This window comes from Mustela nigripes, chromosome 16 (assembly GCF_022355385.1).
Source record: "Mustela nigripes isolate SB6536 chromosome 16, MUSNIG.SB6536, whole genome shotgun sequence".
Classification (NCBI taxonomy): domain Eukaryota; kingdom Metazoa; phylum Chordata; class Mammalia; order Carnivora; family Mustelidae; genus Mustela; species Mustela nigripes.
In genome coordinates this window covers 15,676,106-15,698,233 of record NC_081572.1, presented here as the reverse complement: position 1 = coordinate 15,698,233, position 22,128 = coordinate 15,676,106, and the positions used below count along the sequence as shown (strand labels likewise).

The 22,128-nt window shown below is 42.6% G+C and overlaps 1 protein-coding gene across 1 annotated transcript in view; it reads left to right on the top strand.

The window, feature by feature from the left end:
* The window catches only part of EFCAB3 (EF-hand calcium binding domain 3), a 39,146-nt gene extending 18,932 nt beyond the window's left edge, over positions 1 to 20,214 (top strand). The window contains exons 5-11 of the mRNA XM_059379546.1: positions 5,761 to 5,904; positions 7,206 to 7,277; positions 8,048 to 8,168; positions 11,220 to 11,413; positions 11,788 to 11,972; positions 17,485 to 17,607; positions 19,771 to 20,214. Of these exons, the coding sequence (XP_059235529.1) occupies positions 5,761 to 5,904; positions 7,206 to 7,277; positions 8,048 to 8,168; positions 11,220 to 11,413; positions 11,788 to 11,972; positions 17,485 to 17,607; positions 19,771 to 20,097 (1,166 nt within the window). The 3' untranslated portion in view covers positions 20,098 to 20,214. The remainder of the gene's footprint in view (positions 1 to 5,760; positions 5,905 to 7,205; positions 7,278 to 8,047; positions 8,169 to 11,219; positions 11,414 to 11,787; positions 11,973 to 17,484; positions 17,608 to 19,770) is intronic.
* The last annotated feature ends 1,914 nt before the right edge of the window (positions 20,215 to 22,128 follow it).

The following is a 22,128-nucleotide window of genomic DNA, read 5'->3' as shown; positions in this document are numbered from 1 at the left end:
CTAAAATTGTAAAGTTCCTAACGTACATTCATATATATTGGTGCCTGTATTTTTTTTTAAGATTTTTATTTTATTTATTTATTTGACATAGAGAGAGATCACAAGTAGGCAGAGAAGCAGGCAGAGGGAGAGGGGGAAGTAGGCTCCCTGCTGAGCAGAGAGCCCAACGAGGGGCTGGATCCCAGGACCCTGAAATCATGACCTGAGCTGAAGGCAGAGGCTTAACCCACTGAGCCACCCAGGCGCCCCCATTGGTGCTTGTATTAAGGGTTCCCAGGATCTTTTTTTTTTTTTAAGATTGTATTTATTTTATTTAAGAGGGAGAGGGGGGTACGCAGAGGGAGAAAATCTCAAGCAGACTCCATGTTGAGCATAGAGACTGACACGGGGCTCAATCCCAGCACCCTGAGACTTGAACCAAAACCAAGAGTCAGACGCTCAACCCACCAAGCTACCCCGGCGCCCCCCGACCCAGGATCTATTTTAATCAGGCATTATCAGACATACAGACACAGAAATGACTGTCAAAGAGGAAGAAGTATTTTATGTTCATAGATCTCTAGAAATAAGAGGCAAAGGAGAGCAGGAAGGGCCACAAGCACCATAGTCAGTCAGAAGGCAAGTAGGGGGAAGTGGGCAAGAGCCTTTCCTGTGGTTTCAGAGGAAGGAACAGGTTTTAAACACTATATGCTAACAAATCTCAAGTGTATATGTCTAGCCCACTCCTCTCTCCCCAGCTCCAAGCTCATATCTGATTGCCTCCTCGACACCTCCAACTGTATGTCTAATAGACACCCAAAGTCAGCATGTCCAAACAGAACTCCTGATGTGCTCCTCATACTCATTTTATTGTGATAAAATACATGTAACATAAAAATTACAATTTTAGGGGCACCTGAGTGGCTCAGTCAGTTAAGCATCTGCCTTCGGCTCAGATCATCATCCCAGGGGCCTGGGATCAAGTCCCACATCGGGCTCCCTGCTCAGCAGGGAATCTGCTTCTCCCTTTGCCTGCCTCTCTCCATGCTCATACTCGCTCTCTGCCTCTCTCAAATAAATAAATAAAATATTTTTTAAAAAATACAACTTTAACCATTTTCAAGTATTTATGTTCAGGTCAGTGCATTAAATATGTTCACAAGTTCTACAGCCGTCACCACATCCACCTTCAGACCTTTTCATCTTCCCAAACTGAACCGCCACACGCACCAAACACTGGCTCTTCCCCACATCCTCTTACTCTTAAAACACGCTCTACCCACAGCCTTCGGCATCTCCTTTTGCTGCTCTGGAAGAAATCTTGGAGACATCCTTGACTCTTCTGACTCAACCTACCTGTCAGTGCATCAGGAGATCTCATTGGCTCTACCTTTAACATATCTAGAAGCAGCCAATTCCTACCACCTGTGCTACAATCGTGGTCTGAGGCACATTGCTGCTCACCCAAAACAGCCCCCAAAATTAATCTCCATTCTTCTACCCAAACCCTTATAAAAGTCTGTTTCTCTAACAAAAGCCAGAGTGATCTTGTTAAGTCATGAGTCATGTGCAAGTAAGAAAAGGAGCTGACCTCAGGAACTTCGAAAATGGTGTTTTGACTAGAAACTCTTAAGACCGAACACCAAAGGATCTATACATAAACCATGTACTCTAGCCAGTACAGTTGTTTCTCATTAGGAGGACAGCATAACAATTCTGAAGCTGTTGTACACGTCTACTAAGATGAATAACTCAGTAGATGGATGGTGGATGCTGGGAGCCAAGCTTCCCACTGCTGGAGTGGGCAGTTACAGATAAACAAGGGGAGAAGGCCAAAGTGAACCACTGGTACTGGCTTGCGTCTGAGACATGAATGTCTCGGAACTCATGTGAACTCAGGTTTGACTTCATATGGATACAGATGGATGGCTCAAGGAGTAAATGCATGTGTGTATACGTGCGTTAGTATTCACGCACATACTTCCTAGCTCTGTCTGCTGAGAGGACTTAGAGGCTGTGACACCCCCGCAGCAGCACGCAGACCCGGCCCCCAGATCTGGACTTCTAACGCCAGCCTCCTGTGAAAGAAACAGAGTTGCTTGGCAGAGAAAGACAACTATCATATGATCTCCCTGATATGAGGAAGTGGTGATGCAACATGGAGGCTTAAGTGGGTAGAAGAAGAATAAATAAAACAAGATGGGATTGGGAGGGAGACAAACCATAAGTGACTCTTAATCTCACAAAACAAACTGAGGGTTGCCGGGGGGAGGGGGTTTGGGAGAAGGGGGTGGGATTATGGACATTGGGGAGGGTATGTGATTTGGTGAGTGCTGTGAAGTGTGTAAACCTGGTGATTCACAGACCTGTACCCCTGGGGATAAAAATATATGTTTATAAAAAATAAAAAATTAAAAAAAAAAAAAAAAAAAAAAAAAAAAAAAAAAAAAAAAAAAAAAAGAAACAGAGTTGCTTGGATAAACGGCCAATTCTAGGGCCCAGGCAGGGATAACAAGACAAACCTGGGACATCTTCTAGTGACAGAAAGGAAGGGGGTGCTCAAAAAACAATAGGACACGGGAGCTTCTCAAGGGGATGCAGAAGCCAACCTCAGCACGTTCACAATGGTGAAAGCTGGAGCAATTTGGGCAACAAAAATACAATAAATAAGATAGTATTGGGTCATAACTCCAAGTACAAAATAAGTACCTGCAAGTCCATACTGACAGCAATAAATGACTGAATTTTTTAATGAAGAAGAGACAAATCTCTCTTACAAGAGAATTCCAAATAACGCATGGAGATACTACCTCCTCCAGGAGGTGGAAGGTAAATCCCCCTGTCCCCAGCCCTCTGTCCCTTGAGTCTGGACTTCCCTTAGTGACTTGCTTCCAAAGAGTAAAATATGGAAAGGAGGGAAGTTACTTTACAGTGGAAAACCCTGACAAACACTCCCTCAGTCAGGTAATCAAGATAAACATCATCGGTGATAAGTCACTTTGGCAATACGTAGCCTTGATATGATGATGAGAGTGGAACTTCACTTTGGTCACCTTCTTTCCAAAAATCCATCATCTCAGGCTAACCATGAGAAAATCCCAAATTGAAGGACTTCCACAAAATACCTGAATAATATTCCTCAAAACTGTCAAGGTCACCCAAAACAAGAAAAGTCTGAGAAACTGTTACAGAAAAGAGGCTAAAAAGATGTGACAACTAAATGTAATATGGCATCCCGGATGGGATCCTGGAAAAGAAAAAGGGCCTTAGAGAAAAACTGATGAAACCTGATCAATGTCTACAGTTTAGTTAAGAGCACTACACCAATGTTGGCTTCTTAAATGCAGTAAATGTGCCACGGTAATGTAAGGTGCTAACATTAGGGAAAACTGGATGAGGGACCTGCAAATTCTCTGGGCTACCTTTGCAACTATATCCAAAACCAATCTAAAATAAAATTTAAGGGGCCCCTGAGTGGCTCAGTCAGTTAAGTGGCTACCTTTGGCTCAGGTCGTGATCTTGGGGTCCTGGGATCGAGCCCCACATCGGGCTGCTCAGTGTGGAGTCTGCTTCTCACTCTGCTCCCCTCCCCCACTTATGCTCTGTGCTCATTCTCTTTTAAACCCTTTTAAAAACAAATAATAAATTAAATAAATTTTAAAAACAAATAATAAATTAATAAAATAAAATAGAATTTAAATTGTTAAACATTAGCATGCACGCGCATGCACATACACACACACATTACCTTTTTGACCTCTCTTATTCTTCTGCTGCTGCTCACTCTGTTCTAGCCACATTGCCCTCTTTGCTGTTCCTGGAACATGCCCGGCCCGTTCCCCTTAGTGCCTTTGCTCTAGCTCTTCCCTCTGTCTGGCCCTCTCCTCTCCAAGAAATCCACTCCCTCACCCCCATCAAGTCTTTGCTCCAATCTCAGCTCTGTAGTACAGCAACCTGCCCCTCAAACCCTAGAACTCCCATCGCCCACCCCCCACTCCATTACTTCGTCTTTTTTGCAGAGCACTTACATCTTCTAACCTTCTAACATGCAATCCAATTTCCCTATTCATTGCATCCATACAAGGGCAGAGATCTCTGTCTGCCCTAATGCACCCTAGCACTGGGGGCAGCCCCTGGCACATAGAAGGCATACTCTAACTCTAACAGGCTAGAAATACTGGGGAAAATGAGAAACAAGTCAGAGACGGCTCCAGCCCTAGAGAAGCCTGTCTTCAACCAAGAGAGAAAAATATTACCCATTCACACCCTCATAAGGCTATCATTAAATCTCTATAGAGCGAATCACTCTCACACATCCAGATGCTAACACTCGAATGTTGATATGAAATGAGTTTTCTTCTGGTGCCCTTTGAGATATACTTTGTTCTGGGTGTATTTCGTCATTCACAAATTTTAGGAAACACATGTCTAGGGGCACCTGGGTGGCTCAGTGGGTTAAAGCCTCTGCCTTCAGCTCAGGTCATGATCTTGGGGTCCTGGGATCGAGCCCCATATCGGGCTCTCTGCTCAGCAGGGAGCCTGCTTCTCCCCACCCCAACTCTCTCTCTGCCTACCTCTGTACCTACTTGTGATCTCTGTCAAATAAAAATAAATAAAATATTAAAAAAAAAAAAGAAAAGAAAATACAGGTCTAATTTGGGCTCCAGTTAATACCCTGCATATGTCTTAGAAAAAAACATTGAGTCTATTCAAAACATTCACCTACATATAATTTGGGTCCATTGTAGTGCATCAGTTTTCTGTTGCTGCCATAACGAATTGCCACAAACTTAGCAGCTTAAAACAAAACAATTTTATTATCTCCCAGTTCTGTGGACCAGAAGTCCAGGTGGGCTGGACTAGTTCTTCTTCTCCCAGTCTTCCAAGGTCAAAGTGAAGGAACTGGCCAGCCTGGCTTCTTATCAAGAGGCTCTGAAGGGGAATGCTTGGGTGACTCGGTTGGTTAAGCATCTGCATTCAGCTTAGATCATGTTCCCAGAGTCCTGGGATTGAGTCCTACATTGGGCTTTTTTGCTCAACAGGGAGCCTGCTTCTCCCTCTGCCTGCCCCTCCCCCTGCTTGTGTGCTTTCTCTCTCTCTCTCCCTCTCTCTCTCTTTCTCTCTCTCTCTCTCTCTCCTCTGACAAATAAATAAAGTCTTTGAAAAAAAGAGAGACTCTGAAGGAAAACCTGCTTCCAAGCTTGTTCGGGTTCTTGATGGAACCTAATTCCTTGTGGTTCTAGGGCTGAAGTCCCACTTCCTTACTAGCTGCCAGCCAGGAGCCTCTCTCAGCCCCTTATGGCTATCTCTGTCCCATGTCACATTGTCCCTTCCATCTTCAAACCAACAACAGAGTCCTTGTCATGCTTTGAATCTCTCTGATCTCTCCTTCTGCCACAGCTCTCTTGCTTCTAGCGGCCCAGGGGACCCTGTGATTAGATTGGGCCCACTCAGTAATCCAGGGTAATTTATCTTAATTATATAAGCAAAGTCCCTTTTGTCATGGAAGTAATACATTCACAGATTCCAGGAATTAAGGTGTGGACAGCTTTCAAAGACCATTTTACCAACGTATTTTGTTTTCCACCACGCAGTTTATTCCAAATCAGATCTCACAGAAGGACACTGTTCTTTATATGAAATGTCTATTAAGTACTCATTTTTCTCTCCATACCTTTTCAGAATATGATGTCCAGTCAACTATATAGTCAGTCCTAGTTCCATTAGAATATGTACTTACTCTTGAATAACTGCCCAACTAACTTAATTATGTTTCCTCAGCCTTCCAAGATGCCTACAACTTCTTTAACAAGGATAAAACTGGCTGTATTGACTTACATGGAATGATGTGCACTTTAGCTAAGCTGGGAATGAGTCTAACCAAGCATGATGTCTATAATGAATTAAGATGTGCTGATATTGATCGTGAGTACTTTAACTTGTAATTAATTTTCTCATAAAAGCTTTTTACAAATACATATTTTTTTCAATGATTATAAAAACAGAAATAAGGGGCGCCTGGGTGGCTCAGTGGGTTAAGCCTCTGCTTTTGGCTCAGGTCATGGTCTCAGGGTCCTGGGATCGAGTCCCACATCGGGCTCTCTGCTCAGCAGAGCCTGCTTTGCCCTTCTCTCTGCCTGCTTCTCCACCTACTTGTGATCTCTCTCTGTCTATCAAATAAATAAATTAAAAAAAAAAGAAATAAACTTCATTATCAAAAGTACATATATGTGTTCCTCTTTAAGGATATCAGTACGGTACGTGTACAAGTTACAAAATCTATTTAATGCAAAAAAAAATCTAATGCTACCAAGTAGACTATTCTTTGAAAAATCCTATGTGGAAACTAAAAATGATTATCACATTTCAACATTAAATTCAGATTACCTATGGTGATGGACACTTTGGAGGGTGCCTTGAAATAACAGATACAAAGGCATTGACAAATTCAAAAAATGACATGTTACCAAGAAAATCCAAGCCCTTTGTTTCCATTTGAATCACGTTAGTACAAATCTTCCTTTGATTCATGGAGCCCACCTATATTGAATTTTAAACGCCACAGCATTTACGATGTTATTTTTTAAATTTTTAGATATTTCCTTTGAATATAGGGACCTAGCGATTATAACCCGATCTGATATGGAATATATAGTCAGCAAATTATCTCCTCTTCACCTCTCCCCACCCAACGGCCAGTGCCCCATTTAATTAGCATAAGTTCCATGTGTGAATCAGTGTCACCAGTTAATTAAGGTGTCACTTGTTGCCACTAACTCTGCCCAATTTTCCTGTTCTTGCCTCAAAACATGCACACCTGCCTCTAATAGTACTATCCTAGTTATAGGAGACTGGGTACAATTTGGGGGTTTTAGAATAATGGAAATATCAGAGGTAAGAAGGGAGTGGGAAAGCAGGAGCAGATTCCTTGCAAAAATCGCAAATCTCGCAAAAAGGTGTGAGTGGATAGGACTGCAGGGGCTGGGGGCCCCTAGTTTGGTGTTTGTACCCCACGATTGCTTCTGGCGGCTGTGGGTGACTCACCTAACAGTGCCAAAACCACTTCAAGAAGACCAGTGCTTTCCTGAGCGCATCGGCAGCCTTAACGTGCGGTCTGACTTTAAGTATTAGACAGTCCCGTGTGTTTTCATTTTCTATTTAGTATATAATCTGATGACTAAAACGCATCTGATATCCTTGTTCTGAGCCTTTGATTTCTGTTGCAGAAGACGGGAAGGTGAATTTCTCAGACTTCATAAAAGTCCTAACAGATAAGAACCGCTTCCTGAAAGCTGTGGGTGAGTAGAGATACTGCTGAACGTGGCCCTTGTGTGGCTGCGATTCGCCGCACAGTGACCACGATTCCTCTAGGCCTCCGAGCACTATTCCTAAAAAATATCTTCCTCGCCCTCAGGAAGTCTGCCCTCAGTGTGACAACAGGAGAGTCGACTGGAGGCTAGAGAGCGTGATCTCACACAAGGTCATAAGTGATATAGACGTGTCCTTGACCTACTGTTATTAGTCCTCTGATGGTTTGTTTAGGAGCTTAAAGGTCTACCTTGGAAAAACTAACCACAATTTGTATCATGTTTTTCTGGGGTAAATACATTCCAAATTCCAAATACTGTGTGTGCTTTCGAAAATACATTCATTCATAGGCTGTGAACTGTCCTTAGAAGAGACAGAAGCTACTGCTTCAAGTACTATTGTAATAACAAGGGTTTGCCTGCAAGCCTGAGGCTCGTTTATCAGCAATTCCTTTACCCAGAAGAATGGGACAATAGTCCTTAATACATTAATCACGTTTATGTTAAATGTATTAACTTACAAGAGTCAATATTTACTTAGAAGTCATAGAACTAAAAGCATTTTTTAATGATTATTGTGTCTGTTCAGTAATCAAAATGACCTTTCTACCAAACAGAACAAATTTTGAATGTTTTCTATAACTCTCTAGTACCTGGCTCGGTATTAATATTGTAAATAGACTGAAAAGACTGTCAGCTTATGACTTTTTTTGACAGATTTTTTTTCAGAAGCCACTTTGAATTTTTTTTTCCCCTTATAGTTCCAGAAAAGGAGAAATGTTTAGATTTAGCCGGCAACCCAGGGATCCTGTTGTTTGAAATCCTATCAAAGCTTGTAGAGACTTCAGCTTTACCCAGAAGGGCTATAATGGAAATAGTAAGGTAAGTGGCAAAGAAGGGTAAAACCGGCCTTCTCAGAAGCACTTGTGAGGGTTGGGGTTAGGGTTAGGGTTAGACTGACCACAGACCATCTTAGGGCCCACTGAGGGCCTAAGATAGCCAAGAAAGTTCAGACTCTTACCCTAAGCTAGAAAATCCCAGAAGAGTAAGACTTTTCCAGGGATGACTTTGGGTGGGCTTGGAAATATAGTTTGGAAGACACTCCCATTCATGCTGCCAACTGCCAGGGGCTCCCAAGAGATCTTTTGACTCTGTGATGATGTAGAGCAATCTTAGACCTCCCAAAGCAGCCATGGACTGGAGAAGAGCCCAAACTGGACTTGAGACTAGAAGATGAAGAAACATTCTCACACCCAAACGTGCTTTATTCCAGCAAATACCACGAAAGATAAATTTCCTCAAACTATTTATATCATTGCATTATAGATATTGAGTATTGCTATTATTCAATATAATTGCTATTATTCAAGGATAATGTGAATATCCTTGGCTCATCTTCTTTCAAAGCATTCTGCTTCCCCCTTTTTTTTTTTAAGATTTTATTTATTTATTTGACAGAGAGAGAGTTCACAAATAGGCAGAGAGACAGACAGAGAGAGAGATGAGGAGAAGCAGGCTCCCTGCTGAGCAGAGAGCACCATGCGGGACTCGATCCCAGGCCCCTGGGATCATGACCGGAGCCGAAGGCAGAGGCTTAACCCACTGAGCCACCCAGGCGCCCCTGCTTCCCCTTTTAGACTTAAAAATACAGAATGTTTTCAGAATCCTCAGTGGATAATATCTGTGCTATCCTCTATTTGTCAGATGTGGAACCAATGGGTACACAAAATTCTATTCTTCATTCCATTTCAAAGGCATTTATTAAATGCCTGCTGTTGATACACAAATTTAACACACTGCTTAACTTCTCAGCCTTGGTTTCCTCACCTACAAAATGGGACCAAAAAATGGGAACAACAATATTAATACTTACCTTAAAATAATAATAATACCTACTTTATAGAGCACTTGTGGGGATATGTGATAATACAGGTGAAGTGGTCCAATAAATATTCCTGGAGCTCAGTAAATATTATTATTATGCAGAAGTAGCTAGCATAGTCATAGAACAAATACATTATCTGCTTTAATCCTCCTCTCCTTAATGGGCACTATTATCCTCATTTTACAGATGAAAAACCTGCAGTATAAGTAGTTAAGTAACTTGCCCAAGAAGCAATAGTGCCTAGATTTTAGCACAACAGTCTGATTCCAGAACAAATCCTCTTATCCACCCCCCCTAGACTGCCTCTCGGGAAATCTTAGCCAATGTTGGTGTTTTTATTACGTTAATGATTATGTTGTTACTTTTCATATACCTGGTTTCTAAGGAGATCAAGTGTTTAATATGTAGCATTTGCATTTAAGGAAATTAAAATATAAATTGAGAGAAAAGCCATAAGTAAATGTAAAATACTTAGGAAACATACAAAAGTGAAAGGACACAAAGTATATCACATAATTACTGTCCAATGAGTGGCAAAGGTCATTCATTTAGTTTCCGAGAAAGCCAATCTCGAGCTGGATATGGTAGAATTTGATAGATATTCCCGTGGTTGACTACAGCATTTTTTGAGCATTACATGCAGAGTTGTGTGTGTGCACTTTACATGCATTAGCTTTTTCCTGGATTACCGTCTCCTAACTGGTCTCCCTGCTTGCACCTTTTGACTCCCACCCCCATGACCTGCCCACTCCACAGTCTGTTCTCAACACTCCCTCTGCCTAGCTGAAGCCTTCACGCCTACAGCACCAGATGATCCTTTTAAAACCACCCCCGGGTCTTTGTCAAATGTTGTCATCTCAGTAGGGCCTTCTCTGGCCTTTTCTGGCCACCCTATCTAAAAGTCAGCCCTCCTACCATTCCCCGTCTCCCCCTTCTCTATTTTTCCAAACTCTCTATCACCTTCTAATGTAGTATGTAATTTACTTACTTATTTTGTTTGTAATGTGTTTTCTCATGCCAGAATGTAAGCTCCAAGAGAGCAAGGATTATTTTTGTCTGTTTTATTCACTATTATATCCTTAGTGTCTAGGAAAAAAAAATACACTCAGTAACTCTCTGTTGAATGATCTTATTTAATCACTACTTCAACACTGTGAGATGGTTTCCAACATCCCCCTGACAGGCAAGGAGAACAAGGCATGGGACAGATCAGGCTGTGTACCTAGCCCAGATTCCCCTCTAGAGTTTCCATCTGCCTACTGGGTAGTCCCATAGGTACCTCAAACTCAAAATTCAAAACCTAATTGTCCTGCTTCACCCACCTCCACTTCCACTAGTTCTTCCACTTGGGCTCCAAATCTCAGGGAGCGGTCCACCATCTCACTGTGTTTACCCAACCGCCGAAGACCCAGCGTCCTCAGCTGCCGCTGCTCTGTCACTCCCCACCTCTAACTAATCATGAAATCCCGCCTATTTGACCTCCTAAACCTGCCTCGTAACCGTGCGCTTCTCTCTACTGGAAAGAAAAAGAGGTCAACAAAGGAAACATTAGTCATCAAGAAGGGAACCAGGAGAGTGTGAAGTCAGAGAAGCCTGGGCCACAGAGAAATCCAAACCAGGACAGACGTCCCCCGGGATTAAATGCTAAAGTGAGGCCAAGGGAATTCAGGACTGAAAAGGTAGAGTTAGATTTGGTAGTTAAGATGGGAGTTAAGAAATCATAAGGGGGGGAGGCATGCCTGGTTGGCTCAGTTGGTTAAGTGTCTGCTTTCATCTCAGGTCATGATCCTGGAGTCCCAGGGATCAAGCCCCACGTCGGGCTCCCTGCTCAGCCGGTAGTCAGCTTCTCCTACCGCTCATACTCGCTGGTTCGCTTGCTCTCTCTCTCACTCTCAAATAAATAACTTTTTTAAGAGAATTAGTGTATTCAGCATATAACTTGCAACTAGAATTTTTTCTTTTTGCCCAATACTAAGACACTTTTTCAGCAGGATTATATAGCACTTTCTATTCATTCTTGGATTACTTTTTTTTTTTCTTTTTTCTAGCTATTTCCGAAGAAAATTCCAGGATACCACATTGGGAATGCCGTGGAGTCCTTACACTGTGGGTTATGGGAAAAGGAGATTGAAGCCAGACATCTGCACACCTCCAGCCTCAAGCACAGCTGCCTTTGCTAATGCTGCCCGGATCTCAATAATGAAAGAAAAGGATTTACTTAAATTGCTTGAAGAGATCAAGAGTAAGAACCATTTTTCCCCTCCCCATTATTGTAAAGGACTTGTTTGTATATTACTAGTCAGAAATAAATACTAGAGGCCAAGCGCTAAAGAAGCCGGACCACAGCCTACTCCGAGTGACTGGCCTCTGTCACAAAGGCATCATTTGAAAGCAAATCTACATCTTCACCTGTATCAGGAGGATATAGAAGCCTAGAAGCCTAGAGACTGGATGAAGCCTAGGATCCGTGGATGGGGAGGGGGTGAGGAGAGTGAAAAGAGGGGTCATGGCCACTCAGAAGACTAGACAAAGAGCAAAAGAGGCGCCACATGTATGTCTTTATGTGAATTTCTTCTTACATTGTTCGTAATACCATTTTTGTTTTTATCTTTTAAGGGTACAGTCCTCCTTCAGATAGCCCATATTCCAAAATACCCATCTTTCCATTGCTTCCTAATGTGGATGGGGTGGTGATGGGAAAGCCATTCAAAGACATACAGAAATTAGAAATGCTAAGGAGAAGGGAGCCTCTGGATTTCTTTGAGAACTATTTTTTCCATAAAAGAGACTGGAAGACACAGGTAAGATTTTGGTTATGTCACATTAGTTAATTTAAATACTTAGGTTTTCAAGTTCTAACTTAACGGAACTAATTTGTTTTAAAGATTTTATTTATTCATTTGAAAGAGAGAAAACACAAGCAGGGAGAGAGGGAGAGGGGAAGGGAGAAACAGGCTCCCTGCTGAGCTGGGAGCCCATTGTGGGAGTCAATCATGACCTGAGCTGAAAGTAGATGTTTAACCATCTAACCCACCTGGACACCCCCAGAACTAATATTTTTTTTTGAAGACTTTATTTATCTATTTGTCAGTGGCGGGGGTGGGGGAGAGAGAGAGAGCTCACAAGCAGAGTGGCAAGCAGAGGCAGAGAGAGAAGCAGGCTCCCTACTGAGCCAGGAGCCCAATGCAGGACTCAATCCCAGGACCCTGGGATCATGACCAGAGCCAAAGGCAGTGGCTTCACCGACTGAGCCACCCAGGCATCCTTTTGTTTTTTTAAGCTTTTATTTATTTACAACTAATATTTTTTTTAAAGACTTTATTTATTTATTTGACAGACAGAGATCACAAGTAGGCAGAGAGGCAGGCAGAGGGAGAGGGAGAAGCAGGCTCCCGCTGAGGGGAGAGCCCGATGCAGGGCTCGATCCCAGGACCCCGGGATCACGACCTGAGCCGAAGGCAGAGGCTTTAACCCACTGAGCCACCCAGGTGCCCCTAGAACTAATTTTTTTTTAAAGATTTTATTTATTAATTTGACAGAGAGAAATCACAAGTAGATGGAGAGGCAGCCAGAGAGAGAGAGAGAGGGAAGCAGGCTCTTTGCCGAGCAGAGAGCCCGATGCGGGACTCGATCCCAGGACTCTGAGATCATGACCTGAGCCGAAGGCAGCGGCTTAACCCACTGAGCCACCCAGGCGCCCCAGAACTAATTTTTTTTTTAATGAAAAATATTTTCAGCCATTACATTTCAAACCAGATTCCATAGCCATGTTCCTAAATTTAAGGCCAGGTATAAATATTTCATTTAAATTCAGCAAATAGAGCACCTGGGTGGTTCAGTGGGTTGAAGCCTCTGCCTTCGGCTCAGGTTGTGATCCTGGGGTCCTGGGATCGAGCCCCGCATCGGGCTCTCTGCTCGGTGGGGAGCCTGCTTCTTCTCTCTCTGCTTCCCTCTCTGCCTACTTGTGATCTCTGTCAAATAAATAAATCTTTAAAAAAAAAATTCGGCAAATAGTTAAACTTACTGAAAAATACAACCCTAGATTTGGGGTTAGAGGTGGGGAATATAAGAACAACAATACAAAGGCCCTCCCATCCTACCTACCCCTGCTCTCCCTTCAACCTATCGGCCAGAAGCTCCATTTGGGCTCCCTCAACTGGCTCTAGATTGTGGTTGGGCCACACACCATGGGATGATAGGAACAGTTCCACAACTCAGTGGAGCGATCTGTGATGGAGTGGCCATCCTGCTCTTGGACTAGAAGCCTACTTACATTCCCGGCTACACCTTCTGGCCCCCTTCAACCTCTGAGTGTTAAGGTCTCAGGCAGCCATGCCTTGGTTTCTGGATATTCTCTGAGGAAACTCTAGCCTTATTCCTGGTTTATGAAAGGCCTCCCAGCCCAGATTTTACTGGAGGGGCACCTGAGTGGCTCAGTGGGTTAAGCATCTGCCTTCAGCTCAGGTCATGATCCCAGGATCTTGGGATCAAGCCCCGCATCGGGCTCCCTGCTCTGTGGGGAGTCTGCTTCTCCCTCAACTGCTCCCCCTACTTGTGCTCACTCTCCCTCTCTCTCTCTCTGTTTGTGTCAAATAAATAAATAAAATCATTTTAAAAATAAATAAAAGAGGGAGACAGGAGACTGACTGGAGACCACTGAGGCATCTCTGGGTTCCAGAAAACCATATAGTGTTCACATCACTATGAAACCTCTTAGAAGGCCCCCCAGGCACAGAGTTTAATAGTCCCTGGGGCTGGGAGCAGAGGGTAACGGGGAGCTGCTAATATCAACAGGCTTACAGTCTCAGTTATGCAAGATGAGTAATTCTAGAGATATGCTGTACAACACCGTGCCTGTAGTTAACAAAACGTATCGTACACCAAAAAAAATGTGTTAAAAGCATAAATCTCACCTTAAGTGTTCTTACCACAGTAAAATAAAAAATTTTTTAAGATTTTAGGGGAAAACAGGTGCTGGCAAGGATGTAGAAAAAGGGGAACCCTCTTGTACTATTGATGGGAATGCAAACTGGTACAGCCACTCTAGAGACAGTATGGAGGGTCCTTAAAAAGTTAGAAATAGAACTACACTACAACCCAGCTGTTGCACTATGAGGTATTTACCCAAAGAATACAAAAGTACTAATTCAAAGGGAGACATGCACTCCAATGTTTAGCAGCATTATCTACAATAGCCACATTATAAGAACGGCCCAAATGCCCACTGATACATGAATAGATACAGAAGAGGTGGGGGGGGGGGGTGTGTGAGTGTGTGTATCTTTTTTTATGACTGAACAATATTCCGTTGTGCATAAAGAATGAAATTTTGCCATTTGCAACCATGTGGACAGAGCTAGAGAATATTATGCTAAGGGGAAAAAGTCAGAGAAAGACAAATCCCTTACGATTTCACTTATATGTGGAATTTAAGAAACAAAACAAACAAGGGAAGAGGAAACAAAGAGAGAGGAGCAAGAGACAGACTTAATTACAGAGAACAGATGGTAACCAGAAGCAGGCTGGGTAGGAGGTGGGTTAACTAGGTGATGGGGATTAAGGACACATTGTTGTGATGAGCACCAAGTGTTGTATGCAGGTACTGAACATCATACGTTAACTAACCAGAATTCAAATAAAAACTTAAAAAAAAAAAAGACTCTAGAGGAGTATCACAGTCACATATGACCTTAACTTCAGATTTTGAATTTCTCTCTCCAGATGAAGTCATACCCACAAGCAGATATCACTGACAAGTTGGAAATAAGGGGAAATTTATTCCCCTTTAAATTTATTTCCCAGCACTAAGCCCTCCTCCACCTGTGATCTGTATGTGTTTACTGTCAGTCTCTCCAACCAGAATATAAGGTTATGTAGGATTATAAGTTACGTATATTTCTTTCACTGAGGGATCCAATCACCTAGAACAGAACCTGGCCCATAGGAGACTCAGTATGTTTTGGATGAAAGGAAATTATAATACAAAGCCTTTATTTATTAAGAGCAAGATTTTCTCTAATCATATCAGCCAGCAGAGAGGGTGTCAGTAGCATCCTGAATGGTCGGTTCTGTCTTCGTCCTCCGCAGTCTGTTCTCAACACAGCAACCAAAGTGGCTCTGCTAAAATCAGCTCAAAACTTGCCAACGGGTTTTCATATCACTCAAAGTAAAAGCCAGAATCTCTCCTGTAACACTCAGGGTTCTACACCATCTAAACCTGAGTCTTCCAATGATGGTAGCCACAGAGGCTATTTAAATTTAAATGTAAAGGTCACCTGGGTGGCCCAGGAGGTTAAGCATCCAACTCTTGATTTGGGCTCAGGTCATGATCTCAGAGTCCTGAGATGGATCCACACACCTGGCTCCCCACTCAGCAGGGAGTCTGCTCCCTCTCCATCTGCCCCGCCCCACCCCACACTCCTGGGGGGGGCGCAGCGTGCGCACACATGCTCTCTCTCTCTCAAATAAATAAATAGATCTTTTATAAAAAAAAAAAAAAAGAAAAGAAGAATCACTGGTTTGAATCACTAATCAACACGAACTAAAATACTATTTACCACCGTGACACAGGAGACGAAGAGCGTGGTACTCAGAATTAAAGCTTTCTCTATTTTGTTAAATTTATTCTTTATTTTGTTAAATTTATAATGAGTGTTAAAAGTGTGAGGATAATCACTAAAAGTAATCATGAATGATTTAATGAATAATCATTATAATGAATAACTTTCGAATAGAAGGGGGAAGAACAAGAAAAAAGGGAAAACACGAAATAATAGAAAGTGCAAAACAGAATAAGCAGAAAAATCCAAATACATCAATAACAAAAGATTAAAACATACTAGTTTAATTAAGAAGTATTAAGAAAAATAGATAACGGATCATCTTTCAAGTCTAAAAGAAAGGATACTGAGACTGATTTTTAATAATTTTCAGATATCTGTTCTTTAAAGAAGATACACCTAAAATATGACACAGAAAGTTTGAAAGTAGAGGGTGGAGGGTTAGGTGAGCCCGATGATGGGTATTAAGGAGGGCACGTATTGCATGGAGCACTGCGTGTTATACACAATGAGTCATGGAACACTACATCAAAAACTAATGTATGGTGACTAATATAACATAATAAAAAAAATAAAAATTTTTAAAGATTTTATTTATTTATTTACCAGACAACACAAGTAGGCAGAGAGGCAGGCAGAGAGAGAGGGGGAAGCAGGCTTCCCACTGAGCAGAGAGCCTGACACAGGGCTTGATCCCAGGACCCCGGGATCATGACCTGAGCTGAAGGCAGAGGCTTTAACCCACTGAGCCACCCAGTCTCCCCTAAAATAAATTTTAAAAAAATAAAGTTTGAAAGTAAAAGAACAGGAAAAGAGAGAAACTGAAGACATAGTAGAGAGGCAGGACTGGTTACGTAATTTGTGGAGCCAAGGGCAAAATGGAAATATAGGGCCCTTTGTCCAAAAATTACTAAGAATTTAAAGACTGCAACAGCAGAGCAATAAAGCAAATTCAGGGCCCTTCTAAGCACATGGTCCTGTGGGACACACACCCGTGAAGCCAGCAATGGAACAAAGGGAAATGGTCCAGGAAGGGAATTAATAAAGATTCAGGGGGGAGACTTTGGCCTTGGAAATCAGGAGAAACTCTCACACGGAGGAGGCAAAAAGAATTCATGTTAGCTAGTCCTGGAGAGATGATCATTAGCCAAGGGAGTGTGCAGATCCAGTTTTCCAGCAGGCACTAAGAGGACAGCTGTGAGATCTGTAACAGAATTAACAGCATTCAGTGAAGAAAAGTAGGGTCAAGCAGTACTAAGGGCCCAGATGAGACTGGGAACTACACATTTTCCAAGAAAGCAGTCCACATATTTACATGATTTCCACCAGCATTGTTCAGCAGCCCAGGAACAGGGAAAATGGACAGCTGGTTCCCCAGGGCAAGTTTGGAAGTAATACAGGAGGGCACCTTCTTCACTTTTCAGTGCTTGGTGATGGCTTGGGAAATTTGGTGAGGCTGGAGTTGGCTCCTCTCTACCCTCCATGTCCATTCCACACATAAACCGTCTTCCGGTCAGTACTTCTGAGTAGGCGTCATCATTAAGAAAGAGAATGTGCTGAGTGCTCAGTTACACGCGGTGCTGTACCAGGTGTCCCCAAACAACAGACAGGTGGCTTAGCAATAACAGCAATAACCTTATAAATCACATAGAAACCCCTTCCTAGTATGACATATTTCTGTGTATTATGTCTTTGTTATATAATTTAACCCAAAATATATCACCAACCTTTGTTTTTTCAAATGTCCATAAAGGCAGCAAATATAAAGCCTTTCGACCCAGTCTCAGGCTACCCAAATGACATCCTCGCCATTGACCAACTACTCAAGAAGAAGCAGAACTGGACCGTGACCGACGCAGCCGCTATTAAACAGCATGTGAGTATTCACTGTTGCCTGCCCTTCCAGAATGCGCCGACCAGAATGTTTTCCTCTTCAATATCACAACCATCCAGACCAAAGATAATTTTTCTGCTCTGTGTCTTTAAAATAAGACAAGACCATCTCTTGTTTTTACCCATCATAATGATGCTTCTTGCTCTATGATCAAATGGATTCAAATATTAACTGTTATCATTCATCTTGCTAATCACCCAGGGAACTACACCCAGCATCGTTTCTGGGACCTTTGTTTGTGTCATGCTGGGAATAGTTAAGGCAGTAAACCAGCAGTCACAGTGAGTGTGGTGTGCTAAGAGACATATGATGCATAAAGACTGGTTATAGCAGCTAAAAGAAGGTGGAGAGTTTGAGTGCACTTCTTAGGGGCCAGGCAGAGTGCTCTAGAAGTACTCTACGGGTGCTAATTCATTTACTGATCACATCAGTCTCCTTCCTGGTAGGTGCTATTATCATTGTCATTTTATAGACAACGCACAGAGAGGTTGACTTGTCTCAAGGCAGAAGTAACAGAAAAAGTCATAGAGCCAGAATTACAAGCATGAGCAGCTTGGCTCTGGAATCCACACATTTAGCCATAACTCCATGCCGCCTGTCTGCTTTTGTGCCCTAGCAACTTTCGTGCTTCCCAGAGATGGACCGGGGTGTGTCTATTTCGTGCTGCCTCCCTCTTGCCTTCGACGCTGGTTATCAAGCTTTCTACTTCCTTGGCCTTTACAACACTGCATCTCGCCACGCTGTGTCTCTTCCTCTCGCTTCTCTTTCCCGAATGTTCATCCCTTTAGTCTTGATGTTTCTTTGTGTTCTAGTCCCATACTACTGCTCTTCCCATTCTAGGCTTTCATCTGTTCATTTGTTTAGTAAATATTTTTATGTTATTTAGTATATATTTAGTAAATATCAGTAAATATTTAAAATAAAAAATAAAATAAAATAAATATTCACTTGGGGGTTCTTGGTGACTTCAGGTGTCGATACCACTACCTACCCTGTCAGTGAAACTAGAAGGCCAGGAATCTTCCTAATTTATATGTTTTCCTCACTCCTTACATCCACCTGCGACCAAATGTGGCTACTCGCGTTCTCCCGAAGATTTTTCAAATTCCTCCCCTTCATCCTACCACTGCTGCCTTAACTGAGGCCCTCCCTCGGTCTCGCCTGGACAACACCCTCCGACCCCCTATCCCTGTCTCGCAGCTGCTCCCCTCTACCCCTTCTCCACACAGTGGCTCATGATCTACTGTGAAAATACAGCTACATCCCTGTCCTGCTTACAAATGAAACTTCCCCTCCCGACAACGGCAGGATTTCTTAACTATATTTTCTGCTCCACACTGAGATTTGTCTCACTCCCATCAGAAACACTGGCTTATCTGCTTTCGGCTCAGGTCATGATCTCAGAGTCCTGGGATCGAGCCCCACATCGGGCTCTCTGCTTGGCGAGGAGCCTGCTTCTCCCTCTCTCTTTGCCCACCACTCTGCCTACTTGTGATCTCTGTCTGTCAAATAAATTTTTTAAAAAAGAAACATTGGCTTACTACAGCATGATTTCCACCAAGGCTTTGTCAGCCTCACTGAGATCAAGTCGAAGGGCCATTACAGCAGACAATGTCTTGCCCGCCTTACCTGCATCATTCCTTCCCTCTCACTTTCAAAACTTGACACGTTAGCAATGCATGCTTGTGCCTCCCACCAACTCCAGAGGTGTATTACCTCTGTCCCTTTGTTCATGCTGTCTCCTTTCCCTGGAACACCTTCCCATCACCACTGCTCCCTCAATCTGGTCAAATCCTTGAGGAACTTCTCAGTATCTTCTTCCTCCCTGCCCTGGGCAGGATTGAGTGCCATTCTAGACACTCCTTTTATATCTAGAGACTATCTCCACCCCCGCTTTCCTCCTTGGTTTAGTTTATTGTGTTTTTAATATTGTCATAAAATGTCTTATCTCATTATTCCCAAATCATACATTTTGATTGTCCGTCAACTCCTAACTCCCACGTCCTTCAGAGGTTCCACCCAATGTATAAATTCAGTGTTTTTCAACTAGCCTGGGAATGTAACTCTTGGGATATCTACAATTGTGGTTCATAAATCAAAGATATGTTCATGTAACTACTGCAAATGTCTGCTCTCTCGCTGCAGGTGAAGAGGGCTACAGAGGCCTATAACTTGGGAATTGCCCTTGAGCACCGGAAAGACATGCTAAACCTCTGGCGGAAGATCCGAGGAGATCTGATTGGAATAGAGACTAAAAATGAGGCCTTTTATGACACCTTTTCTACCTATACATGGTCCTGGAATGTTTGCCAGGAATTACTTTCGCGGAAGGACTTAAGGTTATATGATGCCTACATGAATAGGAACACCTTCCACAACTCTGTATCCTCTTCTTCCTCGGATATCAGTGAATGTGACATAGAGACAGGAAGAAAAAGAAAACGGAAAGGTTCCAGAGGGTTCCGACAATGAAATTTCTACATTTTCTAAACAGCTCATTGCAAACTACTTTTTCATAGATATCAAAATTATGGTTTCTTGCTTTTGTCTAGTACATTCTTAGCAGCTGGAAATGTTGACATCTTTTGAATTCTGACCAGTAAAAAAATTTAAGTCATAATGTGGTTTCCCTTTCCTTATTCTTAACAAGTAAACAGAGGTCACGCGGTGATCTCCGCATCAAACAGCTGCGCTCTGCTGCCCCCACCTGGCTTGAAACTGCCTGGACAGAAGGAGGAAAGCAGAACGCAGGCTCTTACCTCAACACAGGGCTGCCCCTCTGAGCTCCTAAGGGCTCTCCGAGTAATAAGCATCTGAGTTTATGTGACCATAAATGACACTAGGTTCTTGATTATTTGTAAAAGAGGCCACAGGCAGCAGATGACAATGATCTTTCAGTTCCAGGGAACAGTATCACCATCTCCCAGGGAATCTTGATTAAATTTGGGTGTTCCTAAGGCTCCTTTGTCACATGTCATTAGGATGATCTCCTGGATCCCACTAAAAATAGTTGATCTCACCCACTACCCTGGTTGCTGTCTTTCTTTAATGTATTTAGTAAAGATGCACATGTATAACTATTACAAGTTTGTACTTTTGTATTATAGAAAAATACGCTTAAAATTTACTATTTTAATCCTGTTTAGGGATTATCATCCATTACATTTTTTTTCCTGTTAGAAAAAGGAAAAGACGTGTTCGATATTGATGGAGACAGTGGCTTATAATATAAAATCATACCATGCCAGAAAAAAGCAAGAAGATAGGGGTGCCTCGGTGGCTCAGTGGGTTAAAGCCTCTGCCTTCGGCTCAGGTCATGATCCCAGGGTCCTGGGATCAAGCCCTGAATCGGGCTCTCTGCTCAGCGGGGAGCCTGCTTACCCCCCCCCCCCCCCCGCCTTTGCCTGCCTCTCTGCCTACTTGTGATTTCTGTCTGTCAAATAAACAAAATATTTATTTAAAAAAAAAAAAAAAAGCAAGAAGATAGTGAAGGCTCCTGAAACTATTTCATGAAACGCACTTGAAGTAAATTTGTGTTAATCTTGAATATTCAAAACTGCCTAAACATAGTTGACATTCTTTACAATATTATGATGTTGATAAAGAGAACCCTGGGGCATCTGGGTGGCTCAGTCAGTTAAGTGTCTGCCTTCAGCTCAGGTCGAGATCCCGGGGTTCTGGAATTGAGCTCCATTCCATGTCAGGTTCCTTGATCAGCAGGGCGTCTGCTTCTCTCTCTCCCTCTGCCCTTCCCCCTGCTCATGCTCTCTCTTGCTTGCTCTGTCTCTCTCAAATAAATAAGATCTTGAGATGCCTGGGTGACTCAGTCGGTTAAGCGTCTGCCATAGGCTGATTCATGATCTCAGGGACCTGGAATTGAGTCCCAGGTAGGGCTCCTTGCTCAGCAGGAAGCCTGCTTCTCTCTCTGCCTGCCGCTCCCCCTGCTTATATTCTCTCTCTCTCTCTCTCCCTGTCAAATAAATAAATATTTTTAAAATAAATAAATAAAATATTTTTTAAAGAATCTTATAAACAAGTGACCACTGTTTCCTATGCAAAAAAACAAGATTTATGGTTTCACACATTTTTTTTTTTGGTATGACTATGACTGTAGTAGGCAATCTAAGAGATATAATTTGGACGACAAAATATTAAAATTCCTGAAATATTTTCTTGGATCAATGGGATAACAGGGTAGAATATTTTTAAGTCTATCTGTCCTGGAAAATCTATGATGTATAGTAATACGGTCTATCAGTCTGTCCCACACTGTGGTTGACAGTAGAAACTGGCATCTTGCGGATGAAATATAGTATAGCAACAGGTATCCAGCCATTCCTTCAACAATTATTTATTGAGTTGCATACTGTGTGCTGGCCCCTGTTCTAGGACTTGGATGTATAACAGTGAATGAACAGAGAAAATGCCCTGACCTCAACAGCTGAGTAATGCAGCTAATTATAACCACTGACTCAGTACTTCCACTTCTAGAAATTATTCCTA